At 47.5% G+C, this 18320-nt stretch overlaps 1 protein-coding gene across 1 annotated transcript; it reads left to right on the plus strand.

Annotated features, from left to right (window-relative positions):
- The first annotated feature begins 6748 nt into the window (after positions 1 to 6748).
- LOC308486248 (uncharacterized protein) lies at positions 6749 to 16554 on the plus strand. Its single transcript, XM_081022842.1, has 6 exons — positions 6749 to 7298; positions 8850 to 9340; positions 9725 to 9806; positions 10752 to 10834; positions 13625 to 13751; positions 14337 to 16554. Exons 2-6 carry the CDS (start codon positions 8927 to 8929, stop codon positions 15698 to 15700), a joined length of 2070 nt encoding a protein of 689 aa, XP_080878968.1. The 5' UTR covers positions 6749 to 7298; positions 8850 to 8926; the 3' UTR covers positions 15701 to 16554.
- Positions 16555 to 18320: the final 1766 nt, after the last annotated feature.

Here is an 18320-nt window from a genome sequence, read left to right on the forward strand (position 1 = left end):
ATTCAAAATCAGATACAGGTGAGCTGGAGATGCATTTTTTAAATTCTTATCATCCTTTAGTGCCACAAGCACCATGACCCTCCCTCCTGCCTCGCAGGGCATCCACAAGAAGCAGCCCTCCAACGCCCAGAGCGCCCTGCTGCGGCGCCACCTCCTGGAGCTCACGCAGAGTTTCATTATCCCCCAGGTGAGTAGCAGCAGCGGGAGGGGGGCAGGTGCCCCCTGCCTCCAGCCTCGGCCTGTCCAGGGAAATGAGGAGGATGAGGAGCACAGGGGGAAGGCGGCCTTCGACTGACATGGGCCATGGAGACGCCTCCCCCTCCCCGTTGCCCCCCCCCACTGGCAGCCAGGGCTCTCTCTCCCCACCCTAAGCCGACTGAGAGGAAGGAAAGGGATGCTCTTGGAGCCAGGAAGGGAAACCGGCTTAGTTTACTCAGAGTAGACCCACTGGAAATGGGGGAGATGGATGCATAAAGTGCCCAGTTATTTTATTACACTAACAAAATTATATCTGATATATCTGATATGTATATCTGATATATATATATATATGTGTGTGTGTGTGTGTGTGTGTGTATCAGAAGACATCTGAAGGCAGTCCTGTTTAGGGAAGCTTTTAATGTTTGGTGGATTACTGTGTTTTAATATTTTGTTGGAGGCCACCCAGAGTGGCTGGGGAAGCCCAGCCAGATGGGTGGGGTATAAATAATAAATTATTATTATTATTATTGCAAACACCCGGGTAATAATAATAATTTATTATATCCCACGCCTCGGACTGGGCGGCTTCCAGCATAATAAAAGCACAGCAAAAATGTCAAACGCTTAAAACTTCCCACAAGGCCAAAGCTTCATAGGCCAATCCCACACAATATTATTAAATGTCCGCCAAACACATTTCCGCTTGAAGGTCTCCCATCTTCTGTCGAGTAAGAGAACATCAGAGAAGCTCCTCCTGGCAGATCCATAGACTTTGACTCTTCGGAGGAGGAAGGGCAAAACAGCTCATTTTAAACCTCCAAATAAAGTATTATGCTTTTACACGGGAAAGAGGAAGATCTTGTACAAACGATGTGAATGGTATTAGAGAGTTTGTGGCGATGGGTCGTCTTGCAGAAGAACGATCTGTGGTGGCAAAGGGCTTCAACCGCCTGGCAGGATGCGCTGCTTCCCCCCTAGACTCTTCTGAGCCTGCTGGGCTAATAACTGCAGCCAGGGCAGGGGGTGGGCAGCGGAGCCAGCAGGAAGGCTAAGGAAAACTCAGTGCAAACACAGAATCATTGGAAGGGACCCGAGGGGTCGTCTAGTCCAACTGCCTGCAATGCAGGAATCTGATGCTCACCATAAAAGAGTCATGCTTTACCGACTGAGCTATGCCAGCTCAGGCGAAAGTCAGTTTTAAACTTGTACGGATTCCTCCACCAAAGTTTTGCATGTGGAGAAAAACCAGAGTCACAGGCAGGCAGGTGGCATCTGATGAGCATCCCTGGAGGGAGAGAGAGATAGAGAGAGAAGGAAGCTTCTCTCAAGATGGCCTGCCCAGCTGCACTTTTTGCATTAGAAGGAAATGATGCTACAGATCTCTAAAAGGACTGGCTGCACAGCTCACAGGGGCGGTTTCAATAAGTCAATCAAAAGCATTTTCAGTGTATTAAACCAGGGGTTTCCAGCCAGTGTCCCTCCTTAGAGGCTACAAAAGCAGCTATAAAAACCTTTTTATAGATGTTTAGGGTCTTTTAATCAATTTAACTCTCAGACTTTGATAAATGAATGGAATAAAGAACTAATGGCCCCATCTCAATTAAACAATGGGGAAATGTTCCAGCCTCCATTTCTAATGTGTCATTAAACAATGTCTCATACAACAAAAGATTTTATTTAGAGTTTGATAGCATAAACATGGTCTAGTGGTGACAACATACTGTTGTAATTCATAGAATCATAGAGTTGGAAGAGACCACAAGGGCCATCGAGTCCAACCCCCTGCCAAGCAGGAAACACCATCAGAGCACTCCTGACATATGGTTGTCAAGCCTCTGCTTAAAGACCTCCAAAGAAGGAGACTCCACCACACTCCTTGGCAGCAAATTCCACTGTCAAACAGCTCTTACTGTCAGGAAGTTCTTCCTAATGTTTAGGTGGAATCTTCTTTCTCCCTCCTCTATGTGACATCCTTTTATATATTTGAACATGGCTATCATATCACCCCTTAACCTCCTCTTCTCCAGGCTAAACATGCCCAGCTCCCTTAGCCGTTCCTCATAAGGCATCGTTTCCAGGCCTTTGACCATTTTGGTTGCCCTCCTCTGGACACGTTCCAGTTTGTCAGTGTCCTTCTTGAATTGTGGTGCCCAGAACTGGACACAGTACTCCAGGTGAGGTCTGACCAGAGCAGAATACAGTGGCACTATTACTTCCCTTGATCTAGATGCTATACTCCTATTGATGCAGCCCAGAATTGCATTGGCATTTTTAGCTGCCGCGTCACACTGTTGGCTCATGTCAAGTTTGTGGTCAACCAAGACTCCTAGATACTTTTCACATGTACTGCTCTCAAGCCAGGTGTCCCCCATCTTGTATTTGTGCCTCTCATTTTTTTGGCCCAAGTGCAATACTTTACATTTCTCCCAATTAGGAGAATACCTTGTTGAAACATATGTTTAGACAGTGTTTGGCATTAGCAAATTTTTTATTAGTTTTTTTTTTGGGGGGGGGGAGAATACTATGACGTATAAATCTATTGTGCAGAAACCCAGCCAGTTGGGTGGGTATAAATAAATTATTATTATTATTATTATTACAGTGGTACCCCTGGTTGCGAACGGGATCCGTTCTGGAGGCCTGTTCACAACATGAACAGAACGCAACCCGCAGTGGCACACCTGCGCATCCGTGTGTTGCGATTTGCCGCTTTTGCGCATGCACGTGACATCATTTTGCTCGTCTGCACATGCGCAAGTGGCGAAACCCAGAAGTAACCCTTTCCGGTACCTGTGGGTCACTATGGGATGCAGCCTGAAAAAACGTATCATGAAGCAAACGTAACACGAGGTATGACTGTATAATTATTATATAGCATCATCTGAAACTATGTACAGTGGTGCCTCGCAAGACGAAATTAATTCGTTCTGCGAGTTTTTTCGTCTTGCGATTTTTTCGTCTTGCGAAGCACGGTGTCAGAAAAGTTTTGGAAAAGCTTCAAAAATCACCAAAGTCTTCAAAAACCTCAAAAAAGGCTACCACACCACGTTCTATGAGTTGCTCCTCGAAGTCAAGTCGCAACTGTATTAACGGTTTTAAGAAAAAGGAAACAAACTTGCAAGACGTTTCCGTCTTGCGAAGCAAGCCCATAGGGAAAATCGTCTTGCGAAGCAACTCAAAAAACCAAAAACTCTTTCGTCTTGCGAGTTTTCCGTCTTGCGAGGCATTCGTCTTGCGAGGTACCACTGTACCTAATCCATGGGGCATGACAAATGGTCAACATAAGTGGATTCTCTGGGCCCTTACATATGCAAAAAGATTAATATTAAGACCCTAAGACGAGCCTGCAGGATCAGGCCAATGGCTCATCTAGTCCAGCCTCCTGTCTTCACAGTGGCCAGCCAGATGTCCCAATGGGAAGCTTGTGAGCAGGATCTGAGCACAAGAGTCTTTCCCCCTCCTCTGGATTCTAGAAACTGGTCTTCAGAAGTATTTACTGCCTCCGACGGTGGAGGCAGAGCATAGTTATTGTGGCTTGTAGCCATCCATAGCTCTCTCCTCTTCCATGAATTTGTCATTTTTTTAAAGCCAAGTTGGTGGTGTAACAGGGAGTCCTTGGAGCACCCCACAATTGCCCAACCTTGACTCCCATAGGTTCTGGTTGGGGGTCACAAGCAAGAGACTTCAGCCAGGAGACAGAAGCAAAACAGCGGCCTGTGGGTCTGATCTTTATTGTTGCAACTTCCAACTACTACAAAGACAAAGCAGCCAGAAGCCCCAAACAAAGGTTACATTAGTATTTTAAAGTTTCCCATAATACATCTCAGGATGCATCATCAAGACATCATAGATATGTCACAGAAAGGGTGTGGTCTCAGGTAGAACCTCTGACCCAAGCATGCTCCTGTCAATCAAATACAGTCTTTCACATCTGAAGAAGTGTGCATGCACATGAAAGCTCATACCAGGAACAATTATGGCAGACCAGCATGGCTTTGTTGCTGTTTAGTCATTTAGTCGTGTCCGCCTCTTTGTGACCCCCTGGACCAGAGCATGCCAGGCACTCCTGTCTTCCACTGCCTCCCGCAGTTTGGTCAAACTCATGTTCATAGCTTCGAGAACACTGTTCAACCATCTCGTCCTCTGTTGTCCCCTTCTCCTTGTGCCCTCCATCTTTCCCAACACCTACCTGTAACTAGTCTTTCACATGTACTCCCAAAGGAAAGCATTTAATATCGCCGGTCATGAGCCAGTTTGGTGTAGTGGTTAAGAGCGGTGGACTTGTAATCTGGTGAACCATGTTCGCTTCCCTGCTCCTCCACATGCAGCTGCTGGGTGACCTTGGGCCAGTCACACTTCTCTGAAGTCTCTCAGCCTCACACACCTCACAGAGTGTTTGTTTGGGGGGGGGGGGAGGAAGGGAAAGGAGATTGTGAGCCGCTTTGAGACTGCTGCAGAAATTTATGTATAGGTTGAGGGGGTGTGTGTTGCTCCTCCAGCAGATATCATGCACATGCAGCCCACTACCAAAATCAGCACAATCACTGCGATGGCAGCTTCACTCAGAGGTATATTACAAGTAAAATCACCACTGCTCTTGGTTCCCACAAAACACTTCATCACAGTTTCTTCCTATCTATTCAAAGGGCCTCTGCTGCACAATACCAAATGTAACAATTCACTGATCAATGTATTTATGTACTGGCTCACAGGGAAAACTTCAGAAATTCATATGTGAGCTCAGCTCCTCAGCAGCCCCTCTGCCTGAGTGATAATCCCTGGTATCCTGATACCTGAGTGCCAGACAGGTAGCCATTCCAGAAATAACAAACCCAGATGAAGACAAAAGGGTATGATTAACTTGGCTGGGAAACAGGGAAATGTAAATATCCTTTTTACACTTGATGGGTGTTTGGTGGAGGGCAAGGGGAACCATGGGGCAGGGTCCAGGATGCTCAGATTACTGCCACCAGACCTCCCCTTTCATGATGTAACCATGATGTATTAGTGATGTAGTTTGGGGGTTTGGGGGGGCTGTAACATGGGGATTAGCAGCTAATAAAAGTTTGGGTTCTCTTTTGTTCGGGGCTTCCATCTTGTTCCCCCTGGTGGCAGGTGGGAGTCCTGTTGCAACAGTCTTCAATCAAGACCAAGCTGACTGGCTGCTGTTTTGCTCTGGTATTCCAGGCTGGTGTCCTTGTTTTCTGTCCAAGGGAGCCCTCAGATTTTAACGGAAAAATCCGAGGGCTCCCTTTGACAAAAAGAGACACCAACCAGGATTACTTGGAGCAAAACAGCAGCCTGTAGGCTTGGCCTTTATTGAACTGTTGCAACAGGGTGCTCCCCTCACTTGCAGGAGAGAGAAAGAACACAGGAAAAATGGTGTGCAAGACCTTATAAAAACTTTTGAAATTGCCACCCTCTAGGTCAAGCCCACCCCCAGAAACATCATATATACATCGCAGAAAGGAGGGGTTGAGGGAGGAGTTGTGGTGGTAACCTGAGGGTCCTGTCACCTGGCTGGTTCCCCCTTTCCCCCTCCTCATGAGTACTTTCCAGGTGACAGAGGGGAGTTTGCAGTTTCCTGCCCCCAGAGGGAAGAGCTGATCATTGTCCTTTGTTCCAGTCTGTGCTGAATCCACTCCCATATGCAAGTTCTTTGTGATCTTGATGGTCTTCTGTCTGGGACCATCAGGGTTGGCATAGCAACTGGGCAGGGCTCCTGTGGATGTGCTGGAATGGTGAAGGGATTATGGCTGCCCTGTATCAAACCTTCCCCATGTTGTAGTCCTTCCTTCATGGAGTCAAATAAAAGTGGAACAGTGCAAATCCGATGTATGGTTGATTTTCTATGAATTTATAACAGAAGCGTATGTAGTGTGTGAGTGTGAGCGTGTGTGAAGTTTGTACAAACTGAATGATTTGGGGGGGGGGGTTCCTGCTACAATCAGGATGCATCATCAAGATATAGATATGTCACAGAAAGGGTGGAAAGGGTGTGGTCTCAGGCAGAACCTGGGACCCAAGCATGCCCCTGTCAATCAAATACAGTCTTTCACATGTCCTCCCAAAGGAAAGTATTTAATATCACCGGTCATGACTCCTTGGCTGTATCTTGCCCGGCAGACGTGACTGTACATCTCGGGGATTATGGTGGGCTCACTGACCCCTCCCCTAATACCTCACTTCCCTGGGCCCTAAATGCCATTGGAACTGAGAAGACTGATGCCAGGAGTGATTTCTTATGAATTTCTAAAGTTTTCCCATTAAGCCAGAGCATAGATACGTTTATCAGCGAATTGCTACATTTGGTATTGACACTGTTTCTGTTTTCCTTTGTTGGAGAGAGACCTGGGGCTCAGCGGGGCGGGTTAGGATCCCGAGCTGAGCCTCCCTTGCAGATACAATGCCTTTGTTTCTTTCTCTTGACACGAGGGATTTGGTTTCACGGGTGAAAGGCAGGGAATGTGCGCGAGTGAATGGTTCGGTGCTGCGCGGCGGAGACTCTTTGTCTTTGCCTCGTGGTGTGGAGAGGCAAGGCTCGGGGGGGGGGGGAGGTCTCCCACCCCCCTTCCCAATTCCCGGTAACAGTGGCAGCACCGCCGCCTGCAGGAGGGAGCTCCATAGTTTCACGATGCGCTGGGGTTTGTTCCCGGTTTTGGCAGAGGTTGGGGGCTTCAGCTGGGGATTCGCGAGCTGGGATTCGCGCACTGCGGGGGGGGGGGGGCTCTTCCAACTCTTCCATTCCCGGATCCTCCGAGGGGTTTTCCTGCTTCTTGTACAGCCTTTCCTCCTGCAAGTTGCTCCTCCTGTTTCTGGGCCAGGGAGGGAGAAGCTCAGCCCCAGCGGCCCCCCCCCCCCCAAATAAGCCTCCTGCGCTCGAGAGGGAGAAAGGAGGGAGCTGGCTGCGCTCGGCTTGCCAAGGGTTAAAAGGAACCGAGCTGGATTCCTATAGGGGACAGGAAGTCCAGGCGGAGGGGGGGTCAGGTCCTCCAGAGCAAAAGCCCCTCCCCGCCTCCCCAGTCTTTTCCTGCGAGGAAGGGGCGCTTTTGTCTCTCTCTGCGAATGCTGCCTCCGTGAAGCCGGCTGGGATCCCGGTGAGTCCCCCCCCCCGGATGCCCTGGGGAGAAGGGGAGTCCCTGGGCTGCAGGGAGAGGGTGGGGGGCTGCTCAGCTCATGCGGGGACACCCCAAGTCAGGACACGGAGGGTCTTGCCGGGGAGGGGCGACTTCGCAGGAGGACGGCCGCTCTGCGCTTCCTTTGCGTGGATGTGCTGCTGGATCCTTTGGGGAGGGTCTTGGCGTCAAGGATAAAGACATGCGGGGGGGGGGTCCTATTCAGATTTTTGGATCTCAGTCGCGTTTATTGATAGAGGTTGTAGCCGGAGGGAAACAGTCGGACATGAAATACACGCGAAAACCTTAAATTTGAGCGATGCAATAATAAAATAAAGACTTTGGGCAGATTGAAGGAAGATAAAAGAAAGTCCTTCCTTCCTGCGATGTGGACTAAATTAAACCTTTGGAACTCGTTCCCGTAAGAGACAGAAATGGGCACCAACTGAGGGCGAGGCCAGTTGGTGGAGCGGGAGGAGAGGGCGAGGGGGGCTCCCGTGCTCTGTCTCCCCCTCGGAGGCTGCAAGGCTTCAGAGTCCCACTTGCTGCAGGTGGAGAAAGTGGCTCTTGCGCCCCAGTCCTGCTGGTGGGCTTCCCATGAGGGGCCCCTGGTTGGCCCCTGTGGGAAGAGAAGGCTGGACTCTAGAGGGGCCCCTTTGGCCTGATCCTGCAGGGCTCCTCTTCTCTTCTGGTGCTGAGCTCCTCCAGATGCAAGTGGGCCCTCCATTCTCCTTCCGTCAGAGGCAAAGCTTTCCCCACCCCCACCCACCCACCCATGAAGCAGACAGAGCTGCTATCCAGACTCCTGGCTGACACTGGCGTGTCCATTCAGACATGCAACCCCTCCGATGTTCAGAGGATATTTTGAGACTGAACAGGAAGCCCTGTGGAGAACCTTAGCTGTGATTCCTGCACCACCAGGGCACTGGGCTGATTCATCTCCCAGGAAGATCAACAGTTCCCTGAACATTTTGCATGGCTACTTTCCCTCTAGGAGGGCTAGAGACTTGCTTCTCATTCTCCTCCTTCTCTTCCTTTTTAAATAAACCTCATACAAATTTTAAAAATGGAACATTAAAGGCTTACCTCCCCCTGGGGCTGTATAATTAATCCATATGATGATTCAACAAGCTGGTCAGATTTAGCAAAGTTACTTTCACTTCTCAATGGCTGCTTGCAGATTTTGAATTGAGTCACTCCACACCACCATAAATCTTAGGGAAACATCCAAAGTTATTTGATGTCTCTAGGCAGAATAATAATTTTTGCTGGGTTTCAGGGGTGGCGGCCAAAGGCAGGGGACTATCTCGGGTGTTGACGGTTGCCGTCCAGCCATTTTGGCTGGCTTCAGCGGGATTTCAAAGGGCTTTTGAAGAGCCTCAAAGGAAGGGAGGATCAATAAACCTCATAGTCTGGGTGGAGGTGCAGTCCAGAGCTGGCTCTCCCAAGACTCATATATGCTTCTTAGCAGAACCCTTTTCTTCTCCTGACAATGTGTCAGTTTTGTAACACAACCATGTTTTTGTATTGTAGAAATTGCTATTACCTCTAATTTGGACAGACAGAACGTGGATTCCTTCATCTCTCTTGGAGGCTTCCTGAAAGCACAGATGGATGAGCAAGACTTAGCTGGCCCTGAAACCGGAAGAGGCCATGCCATCAAAACTGAGAGCAGTGGGGGATTCTGGGAAAACTATGTGCAGAAGATTATGGGTGAGGAGGACACCCTCCACTCAGATGTGAAGAACCAGCAGTTCATGCAATTCTGCTTCCAGGAGGCCAAAGGACCTCGAGAGGTTTGCAGCCGACTCCACCACCTTTACCATCAATGGCTGAAGCCAGAAAGGCACACGAAAGCTGAGATGCTGGACCTGGTGATCTTGGAGCAGTTCCTGGCTGTCTTTCCACTGGAGATGGAGAACTGGGTGAGGGAATGCGGAGCGGAGACCAGTTCCCAGGCGGTGGCTCTGGCCGAAGGTTTCCTCCTGAGTCAGGCAGAGGAGAGAAAGCAGGCAGAGCAGCAGGTGAGAGAGACTTTTCTGTGGTTCAGAACATGAGGGTGGTTGTTTGTCGTTTAGTGGTGTCCGCCTCTTCGTGACCCCCTGGACCAGAGCACGCCAGGCCCTCCTGTCTTCCACTGCCTCCCGCAGTTTGGTCAGACTCATGCTGGTTGCTTTGAGAACACTGTCCCACCATCTCGTCCTCTGCCGTCCCCTTCTCCTTGTGCCCTCCATCTTTCCCAACATCAGGGTCTTTTCCAGGGAGAACATAAGGGAGAGTATCCGAAAATTCCCTATTAATGGCCCATTCCTTTTTGGAAAACATTCAAGGAGTGAGATTGGATGCCTCTGCCATTTCTTTTCTAATAGTTCTCCCCATTCTGTTTTGAATCTTTGTTGCTCTTTCAGGGAACAGATCTGTTTGCAGAAATGGGCCCGGATTCCTCTGAGACTGAAAGGACTCCATTGGACACCAGAGAGAGGCCACTGGGTAAGGAGGAAAGCATCCCGTCCCGTCTCCCTTTGGTGACATTCTGTGGATTTTGAAACAAATCCATGGGTTCTGTTCATCTTTTGGGAGAAGGCACATGGGAACAAGAACTCCAAGGAAGGAAGATGCACAGTATTTTTACCGAGCTAAAATATGAAATGAGTTGTTGGCATCAGTCCGTCTCAAGAGTCAATGGAGTGTGTCCCTGGTGATGAAGTCAGACTGCTGTGTTAGCACCAACTTCCCTGGAGAGCAAGCCAGGGCAGTGTGTATGGAGGTCCTGGGCTGCCCAGATGACATGACCCCCCCCTCAACCTTGCTTATGTGGCCACGGAAAGCAGAGCAAGACATTTGGAGCCTCCTTGGCTGCAAGAGTTGCTGGAAGGTCTACAAGGTGCCATTCAACCACCTTAGGGACCCCACTCTGGTTTACTGCAAGGCAGCAGGCGTAGATTTTTTCTCAAGTTTTACTCCTGAAGCCTTTCTCACAAATGAGCATAGCTGCAAAGCAGTGGAGGTTTAGGATCAGAGTTCTCCATCTTCTAGATGGGTTACCTTCCCAGGTTGACAAGGCCCATCTGCTCCTTTGAAATGGGTACAAATGTCAAAATGCACTCAGCAGGTGAGACTTTTTCGGAGGCCCATCTGTACAGTGGTACCTCGGGTTAAGAACTGAATTCGTTCTGGAGGTCCGTTCGTAACCTGAAACTGTTCTTAACATGAGGTACCACTTTAGCTAATGGGGCCTCCCACTGCGCCACCGCAGCACGATTTCTGTTCTCATCCTGAAGCAAAATTCTTAACCCAAGGTACTATTTCTGGGTTAACGGAGTCTGTAACCTGAAGCGTCTGTAACTTGAGGTGCCACTGTGGTTTGAGACATAGTGCTCAACCTCAAAGGAAAACATGCCCTCATGGCCTCCCACCCAACTTTGTCTCTTGCAGGTGACAGATGGATGCCAGCAGGACCTCCTCATCCATCTTTTCATGGTGGCAGAAGGAAAGCAGTGGCTGTGGAACCAGATCAGGTTGGGGGAAATAACATTGGGGGGGGGGAGAGGTACGGGGGGGGGCAGCCACGTGCCTCTGGGCCTGAACAAATTCCTCTCCTCCTCTTGGCTTCCGTCAAAGCTTCTCTGAAGGCATCTTTGTCAAGGGCAGCTTGGACAGAAGCCAAGAGGCTGGAAATGCCATTTGAGAAGCTTAATGTGCTGAGAATAAGGAACAGCCACCTCGCCTTAACTCGCCTTCTGAATGTCACTTGTATGATTTATAAGTCATTGCAGTTTTATTTCTAGAGTCACCACTGAATGCTAAAATAGGCTTCTGTGCAGTTTACACACCATACAAAACAGTGGCCAGGATTCAGCTAACCAGCCCCATCAGTTTCACAGGGAAGGTTTCCCTCCCCACCCCTCCCTGTACCCACCTGTGCCTCTTGAAATTGGTTTAGGGCATTGGGAGGGTCCCCCCTCCCCCTGAATGGCACACAAGGAAACGAGCAGAAATCCTTCTGTCTGGCAAATGGGAATGTTGCATGGCTGGGAGGCTCTGAAGAAAACAATGTGGAGTTCCACCCATTTACACTAAGATTAATGTCCATTAAAATACACGATAAAAGAATTCCATTGAGACACAGGTAGGTAGCCATGTTGGTCTGCCATAGTCGAAACAAAATAAAGAAATTCCTTCCAGTAGCACCTTAGAGACCAACTAAGTTTGTTATTGGTATGAGCTTTCGTGTGCATGAAAAAGAAGAAGTGTAAAGATGTGTGCATCTGAAGAAGTGTGCATGCACACGAAAGCTTATACCAGTAACAAACTTAGTTGGTCTCTAAGGTGCTACGGGAAGGAATTTCTTTATTTTGTTTCCATTGAGACATTAAAAGATGCATCAATAACATTCACTGGCAAAACAATCCCATTAAAAGAACACAGCAGAGAACAGATAGAGAACTACAGAGCAGGCTTCCAGTCCCACCTACCTTAAGGGCGACAGCCCCCATGACAGCGAGGGATCGTTGGTGAATGAAATGCAATGATGACAGAAGGCAAATCTTCCTTTCAAATTCCCCCCAGAGAAGGGAGGGAATGGGCTTCACTCGCAGTTTGTCTTGGTACCTGGCTCTCGCTCCAGCATGGAATATGGGAGGCAGGGAGGCGCTGAGTGCAAAATCACTTTGCCTGGCGAAAACCCTCCCATGCTGCCATTAAGAAGAAGAGGTTCTCCATTTAATTGGATCTTTAATTGGCTTTAAAGTACCAGCACGTGATGGAAAAGGGTTGCAACAACAACATACTTTCGAATATACCAGCTACATGGATCAAAGGTTTGAACTGAGATTTTCTTTGGCATGAGAGTCAGTTGGGGAGAGGGAAGCCCACAGTTTGTTTGTTCTAAGTTTCTTCTATATACCGATTTTTTGCCCCATAGGGTGCACCTAGTTTTTTTGGGGGGAAATAAAGAAAATTTTTTTTTATTTCCCCCCCCCCCCAGGTGCAGGGCTGGGGCGGGGGAAACCCAAGCTTCCCCCGACCCCAGCCCCCAGAACAGGCTGCTATCCGCAAGCCTAGGGAGACTGGCGCGACTTCACGCCGGGCTCCCACGGCTTACGGAGAGCTTCCTGAAGCCTGGAGAGCAAGAGGGGTCGGTGCGCACCGACCCCTCTCACTCTCCAGGCTTCAGCGAAAGCCTGCATTCGCCCCATAGGACGCACACACATTTCCCCTTCATTTTTGGAGGGGAAAAAGTGTGTCCTATAGGGTGAAAAATACGGTATTTAAGATTTGGCCACCCTCTCCGGAAAATAAGATAAAAAGCTATTTGCAAGTGAGGAAGGGATGTTGGACTAATATTGATATGAACAAGCAAAAATGGAAACTGTGTATGATCTGAAATGAAGAAAGGAGGAGGAGGGGAAGTTCAAGTATGATTGTGTTGGAAATACAGAGTAATTCCCCTCACCTCCGTTTAAAGACAACAGACAAGGGAAAATAGATTGAGATTTGTGTGTGCTACTGACGGAATGTAATCGAAGATAAAGTTTAATTGGGTCATAAGTCTCTTGCTGTAAGGAAAAGAATTTGGAGGCTGCGATAAGAGATTCTGGGAGTTGGAAAGGAGTATTAAATCTTTAGCGTATTTGAAAACTGCTTACCATTTCCTAGGCTGAGGGGGAAATGGTGAAGATCTGTGACATCTTTTACTAGTGAGACGGAATGGTTTCTAGCAGACTGTCACCTGTTCCAAGACATTAAAGCAAGGGGTGGAGAGATAAGACCTCTGAGAAACTTTGAGATTCAGTTCCACCCCAAGCCACGATAGGAGAAAACAACAGCTAGGAAGTGAAAGACAATATCATATATGGACAGAAGGAATCTCCATGGATATAACAGCTTTCACACGCAGGGCAGAATAAAGATAATAGTTTCAGTTCCTCACTTGAAGCTTTATAAATGTATCTATTGAGCACATCACAAATGGAAATAATTAATTATGTAGCTGTTGACTAAGGGATTATTACTACAATGTAATTGACATTAATTAAGATTATGGAACATAAAGATATAAGATTGGAAATGCACCCAAACCATCATACAGAGAGTCACTGTAACTAAAATGTATTAATTGGAAGTTGATTGGCACATTGATAATTGTATAATTCGGGAATTAATTGCTATTGTTATAATTTGGCTATTATTAGGGTTATATTGGAAAACTAATAAAAATTATTAAAAGAAAAAAGAAAAGAACAGAGCAATGTGTAGTAGATTAGCTTCATTCTACTAAGAGGAGGACCTTTTTCTTTCTCTTTTAGGGTCCAGTGTGCTTTGAAGATGTCACTGTTCATTTCACAGATGAGGAATGGGCGTTGCTGGATCTTGACCAGAGAGCTTTACATCAAGAAGTCATGGAGGAGATTTGTGGGATCATGGACTCTCTTCGTAAGGCTTCCTGTTGGATCTTAATATGTGTTTGGAAATTCCATACAAAGCTCTATGTGATCAACCTCCCAGATTTTGGTGGAACTCACTGTGCCATTTACAGCATCTGGGATTCTAACACACTGCACAGCTCACCTTAAATGGAGGGCTAAAGACTGTTTTGTCTTTGAATATTCTTCCTCCAATGATTAGCCTGGTCTGAACTGCCCAGGCCTTTTGAACTCTTGGTTATAGAGAAGTGACAGAAGTCAAAGTAGTTTCTGTCAGGAGTTTCTGTTTCTGCTTTTGTTTTTGTTTCTCTTGGTTTTGGTTGACCAAAGAGACAACTGTCATTGGAGATGGAGCAGATTCCATAATGGGGGCAAACAAATTCCATCCTATGAAAGAGCTTGACTTTTCAAATTTCAGGTTTTCATAAATATGTCAGTTAATGCCAGTCAACAAATTAAGTCAAACCTATAGTAAGACTTCACATCCAACTCACTCCCTTCAGTTCTTCCTCTATCACAGGTGTATTAGTATTTTTCAAAAATCGGGGTCTCCATTTATTCCTCAGGTTCTAAGACATTTCTCTCTTTGTTGCAGGTGGTGATGAACTGGAAATTAAGAACAAGGGAGGCAATGACAACATCCACACATTGGAGAAGCCATATGAATATTCTGAGTTTGGAAAGTGGTTCAGTCTGAGTGTCCCTCTCGCTTCCCATCACAGAATCCACAGCAAAGAGAAACCATATCAGTGCTTGGAATGTGGAAAGAGCTTCAGTCTGAGCACCCATCTCACTTCTCATGAAAGAATTCACAGTGGGGAGAAACCATATCAGTGCTCAGAATGTGGAAACAGCTTTAATTCCAAGAGAAGTCTTACATCTCATCAAAGGATTCATACAGGAGATAAACCCTATCAGTGCTTGGAATGTGGAAAGAGCTTCAGCTGGAAGGAAAGTCTCACTGCACATGGAAGAATTCACACAGGGGAGGAACCATTTAAGTGCATGGAATGTGGAAACAGTTTCAATTCTGAGAGGAGTCTCATTTCCCATCAAAGAATTCATACAGGTGAGAAACCCTATCAGTGCTTGGAATGTGGAAAGAGCTTCAGTCAGAGGGCCAATCTCACTTTCCATCAAAGAATTCATACAGGAGAGAAACCCTATCAGTGCATGGAGTGTGGGAAGAGCTTCAGTCAAAGGGCCAATCTCACGGCCCATCAAAGAATTCATACAGGGGAGAAACCTTATCAGTGCATGGAATGCGGAAAAAGCTTCAGTCACAGGGCCCATCTCACTTCCCATCAAAGAATTCATACAGGGGAGAAACCCTATCAGTGTGTGGAATGCGGAAAGAGCTTCAGTCGGAAGGAAAGTCTCACCTCCCATCAAAGAATCCATACAGGAGAGAAACCCTATCATTGCATGGAATGTGGAAAGAGCTTTAATGCAAGCACAAATTTCCATCAACATCAGAGAATTCATCGTGGGGAGAAACCATTTCAATGCCTAGAGTGTGGAAAGAGCTTCAGTCAGAAGGAAAGGCTCATTTCCCATCAAAGAATTCATACAGGGGAGAAACCATTTCAGTGCATGGAATGTGGAAAGACCTTCACGTGGAAGGACAGTCTGACTTCTCATCAAAGAATTCATACAGGGGAGAAGCCACATCAGTGCTTGGAATGTGGAAAGAGTTTCAGTCGGAACTCAAATCTCGTTTCTCATCAAAGAACTCACAGCGGGGAGAAACCATTTCAGTGCATGGAATGTGGAAAGAGCTTTGCCTGGAAGGAAAGTCTCACTTCCCATCAAGCAATTCATACAGGAGAGAAGCCCTATCAGTGCTTGGACTGTGGAAAGAGCTTCAGGAAGAGAGCCAATCTCACTTCGCATCAAAGAACTCACAGTGGGGAGAACCATAGAATTGTAGAGTTGGAAGGGACCCTGATTATCGTCTAGTCCAACCTCTGCTTACAGACCTTCAAGGATAGAGAAACCACCATCTTCCAAGGGAGTCTGTTCCACTGTTGAAGAGCTCTTAACCACACCGGCTCTCTAACAAGACTCTCAGAAAATGAGCATCCATGTGTGTCTGCTTAAAGTTCGGGTGCAACATTCTGATGTTTGTATTTAAGGTTCCACACACATGTATCAAAATAATTGATGTAATAATGGTAACTACAATGTAATACTAGATTTAATGTTAGTTAGGGGTGGGGATAGCATGAATTTGGAATGCTGGGGTGAGAGGTGACTGGCTGAGAGTTTGAAAAGGGGGTTGAATAGAATAATTGAATCATAAATACAACGTAGCAAAAGTTGTGATAAATAGTAAATAAAAAAATGCACAACCAAACTGAACAATTTTCATATACATCACAGCAAAATATAAAATAAAGATACAATAAACCAACAGGAAGAAACCCGCCCCGCCCACTAAGCCCAAGAGTCTGTTCAGCATCCTCAGCTTCTGCAGCTGGAGTCAGTCCGGTCCCTCCCAGGCCAAATGGAAAAGGCCTGTAAGGAGGGAGCACATCTCCCAGGACTTGCAGCCAAGATGGTCTCTGGCCTCCTCAGCAGCCTCTTCAGTAGAGATGACTGGAAGGTGGAATGGAATGGGAGAGCGGGGGCAATTGTGGAGCAGGGCTGGCTAGATCAGTAGTAGAGAGGCAGCATTGTAATCCCCATTGTTGCAGTTGTAGTAGAGTAGCAACAAAAAGAAGAAGAAATGGGAACATTTGAAACCATATGTTTATGTACACAAAGTTACCTTGAAACCCTTGTTTATTTTTTAATAAATCCATTGTATTCCACCACTCAGCTCATTATTCACTTCACATTTGGAGTGAAGTGTTCAGATTGGAGTTCTCTGGGAGAGTTTGGTGGAAGACCCAGCTCCTAGCTGTGCACCTTGAATGAAGTGGGAAGGTGGCGGAGGGATGGGTGGGCAGGGCCAGAGCCCCTCTCAGCAAAGGCGGTGGGGGCTCAACATGGGGAGATAAACTAGAGGACACTCAGAGTGTTCCAAGCACTGTAGAAGAACAAATGGCCATCCTTCATCACTTACCAGAATGGACCAGGCAGGGGCTAGTTTATGGCGATACCCCCTTTGGGACACCCCACAAACTGTTGTTGGGTCCTTTGGTTAGAGCAGGGGTGTCCAAACTTTTTTCAAAGAGGGCCAGATTTGATGAAGTGAACATGCGTGAGGGCCAGCCAAAGTTGTGGAGCTGCAGGGTCCGGATTAAACACTGGCAGTTCCCTTACTGAGAGAAGACAAGTTACAGGGAACCAGCCAGAGGGCCTTCTCGGTGGTGGCGTCTGCCCTGTGGAATGTCCTCCCACCAGATGTCAAAGAGAACAACAACTACCAGACTTTTAGAAGACATCTAAAGGCAGCCCTGTTTAGGGAAGCTTTTAATGTTGAATGCATTACAGTATTTTAATATTTTGTTGGAAGCAGCCCAGAGTGGCTGGGGATGCCCAACCAGATGAGCGGGGTATAAATATTATTATACAGACTTTGGACATGCCTAGGTTCGAGCAAGGAAAATTGGGAAAGTAACCAGGGAAAAGAAGGAGCAAAGTGGGCTTTGAAGCTTTAGATCGTCTCTATTGATTGTGACCAAGGTTCAGTGTCCCTGCAAGTGAAGAAAGACGCAGCCTGGGAAAAGGTGTGCAACTGTCTTTTATAATAATAATAATAATAATAATTTATTATTTATACCCCGCCCATCTGGCTGGGTTTCCCCAGCCACTCTGGGCGGCTTCCAAAAGAATATTAAAATACTATGATACATCAAACATTAAAAGCTTCCCTAAACAGGGCTGCCTTCAGATGTCTTCTAAAAGTCTGGTAGTTGTTGTTCTCTTTGACATCTGGTGGGAGGGCGTTCCACAGGGAGGGCGCCACTACCGAGAAGGCCCTCTGCCTGGTTCCCTGTAACTTGGCTTCTCGCAGTGAGGGAACCGCCAGAAGGCCCTCGGTGCTGGACCTCAGTGTCCGGGTAGAACGATGGAGGTGGAGACGCTCCTTCAGGTATACTGGACCGAGGCCGTTTAGGGCTTTAAAGGTCAGCACCAACACTTTGAATTGTGCTCGGAAACGTACTGGGAGCCAATGTAGGTCTTTCAAGACCGGTGTTATATGGTCTCGGCGGCTGTTCCCAGTCACCAGTCTGGCTGCTGCATTCTGGATTAGTTGTAGTTTCCGGGTCACCTTCAAAGGTAGCCCCACGTAGAGCGCATTGCAGTAGTCCAAGCGGGAGATAACCAGAGCATGCACCACTCTGGCGAGGCAGTCCGCGGGCAGATAGGGTCTCAACCTACGTACCAGATGGAGCTGGTACACAGCTGCCCTGGACACGGATTTAACCTGTGCCTCCATGGACAGCTGTGAGTCCAAAATGACTCCCAGGCTGCGCACCTGGTCCTTCAGGGGCACGGTTACCCCATTCAGGACCAGGGAATCCCCCACACCTGCCCGCCTCCTGTCCCCCAGAAACAGTACTTCTGTCTTGTCAGGATTCAACCTCAATCTGTTTGCCGCCATCCATCCTCCAACCGCCTCCAGACACTC

This window comes from Podarcis pityusensis, assembly GCF_964106645.2.
Source record: "Podarcis pityusensis genome assembly, chromosome: 10".
In the NCBI taxonomy this organism is placed as follows: domain Eukaryota; kingdom Metazoa; phylum Chordata; class Lepidosauria; order Squamata; family Lacertidae; genus Podarcis; species Podarcis pityusensis.

Coding starts and splice junctions, on each gene's coding strand:
- LOC308486248 (XM_081022842.1), top strand. CDS start 8,927: ATGGATGAGCAAGACTTAGCTGGCCCTGAAACCGGAAGAGGCCATGCC. Junction 9,341..9,724: donor GAAAGCAGGCAGAGCAGCAG/GTGAGAGAGACT, acceptor TTGCTCTTTCAG/GGAACAGATCTGTTTGCAGA. Junction 9,807..10,751: donor CACCAGAGAGAGGCCACTGG/GTAAGGAGGAAA, acceptor TGTCTCTTGCAG/GTGACAGATGGATGCCAGCA.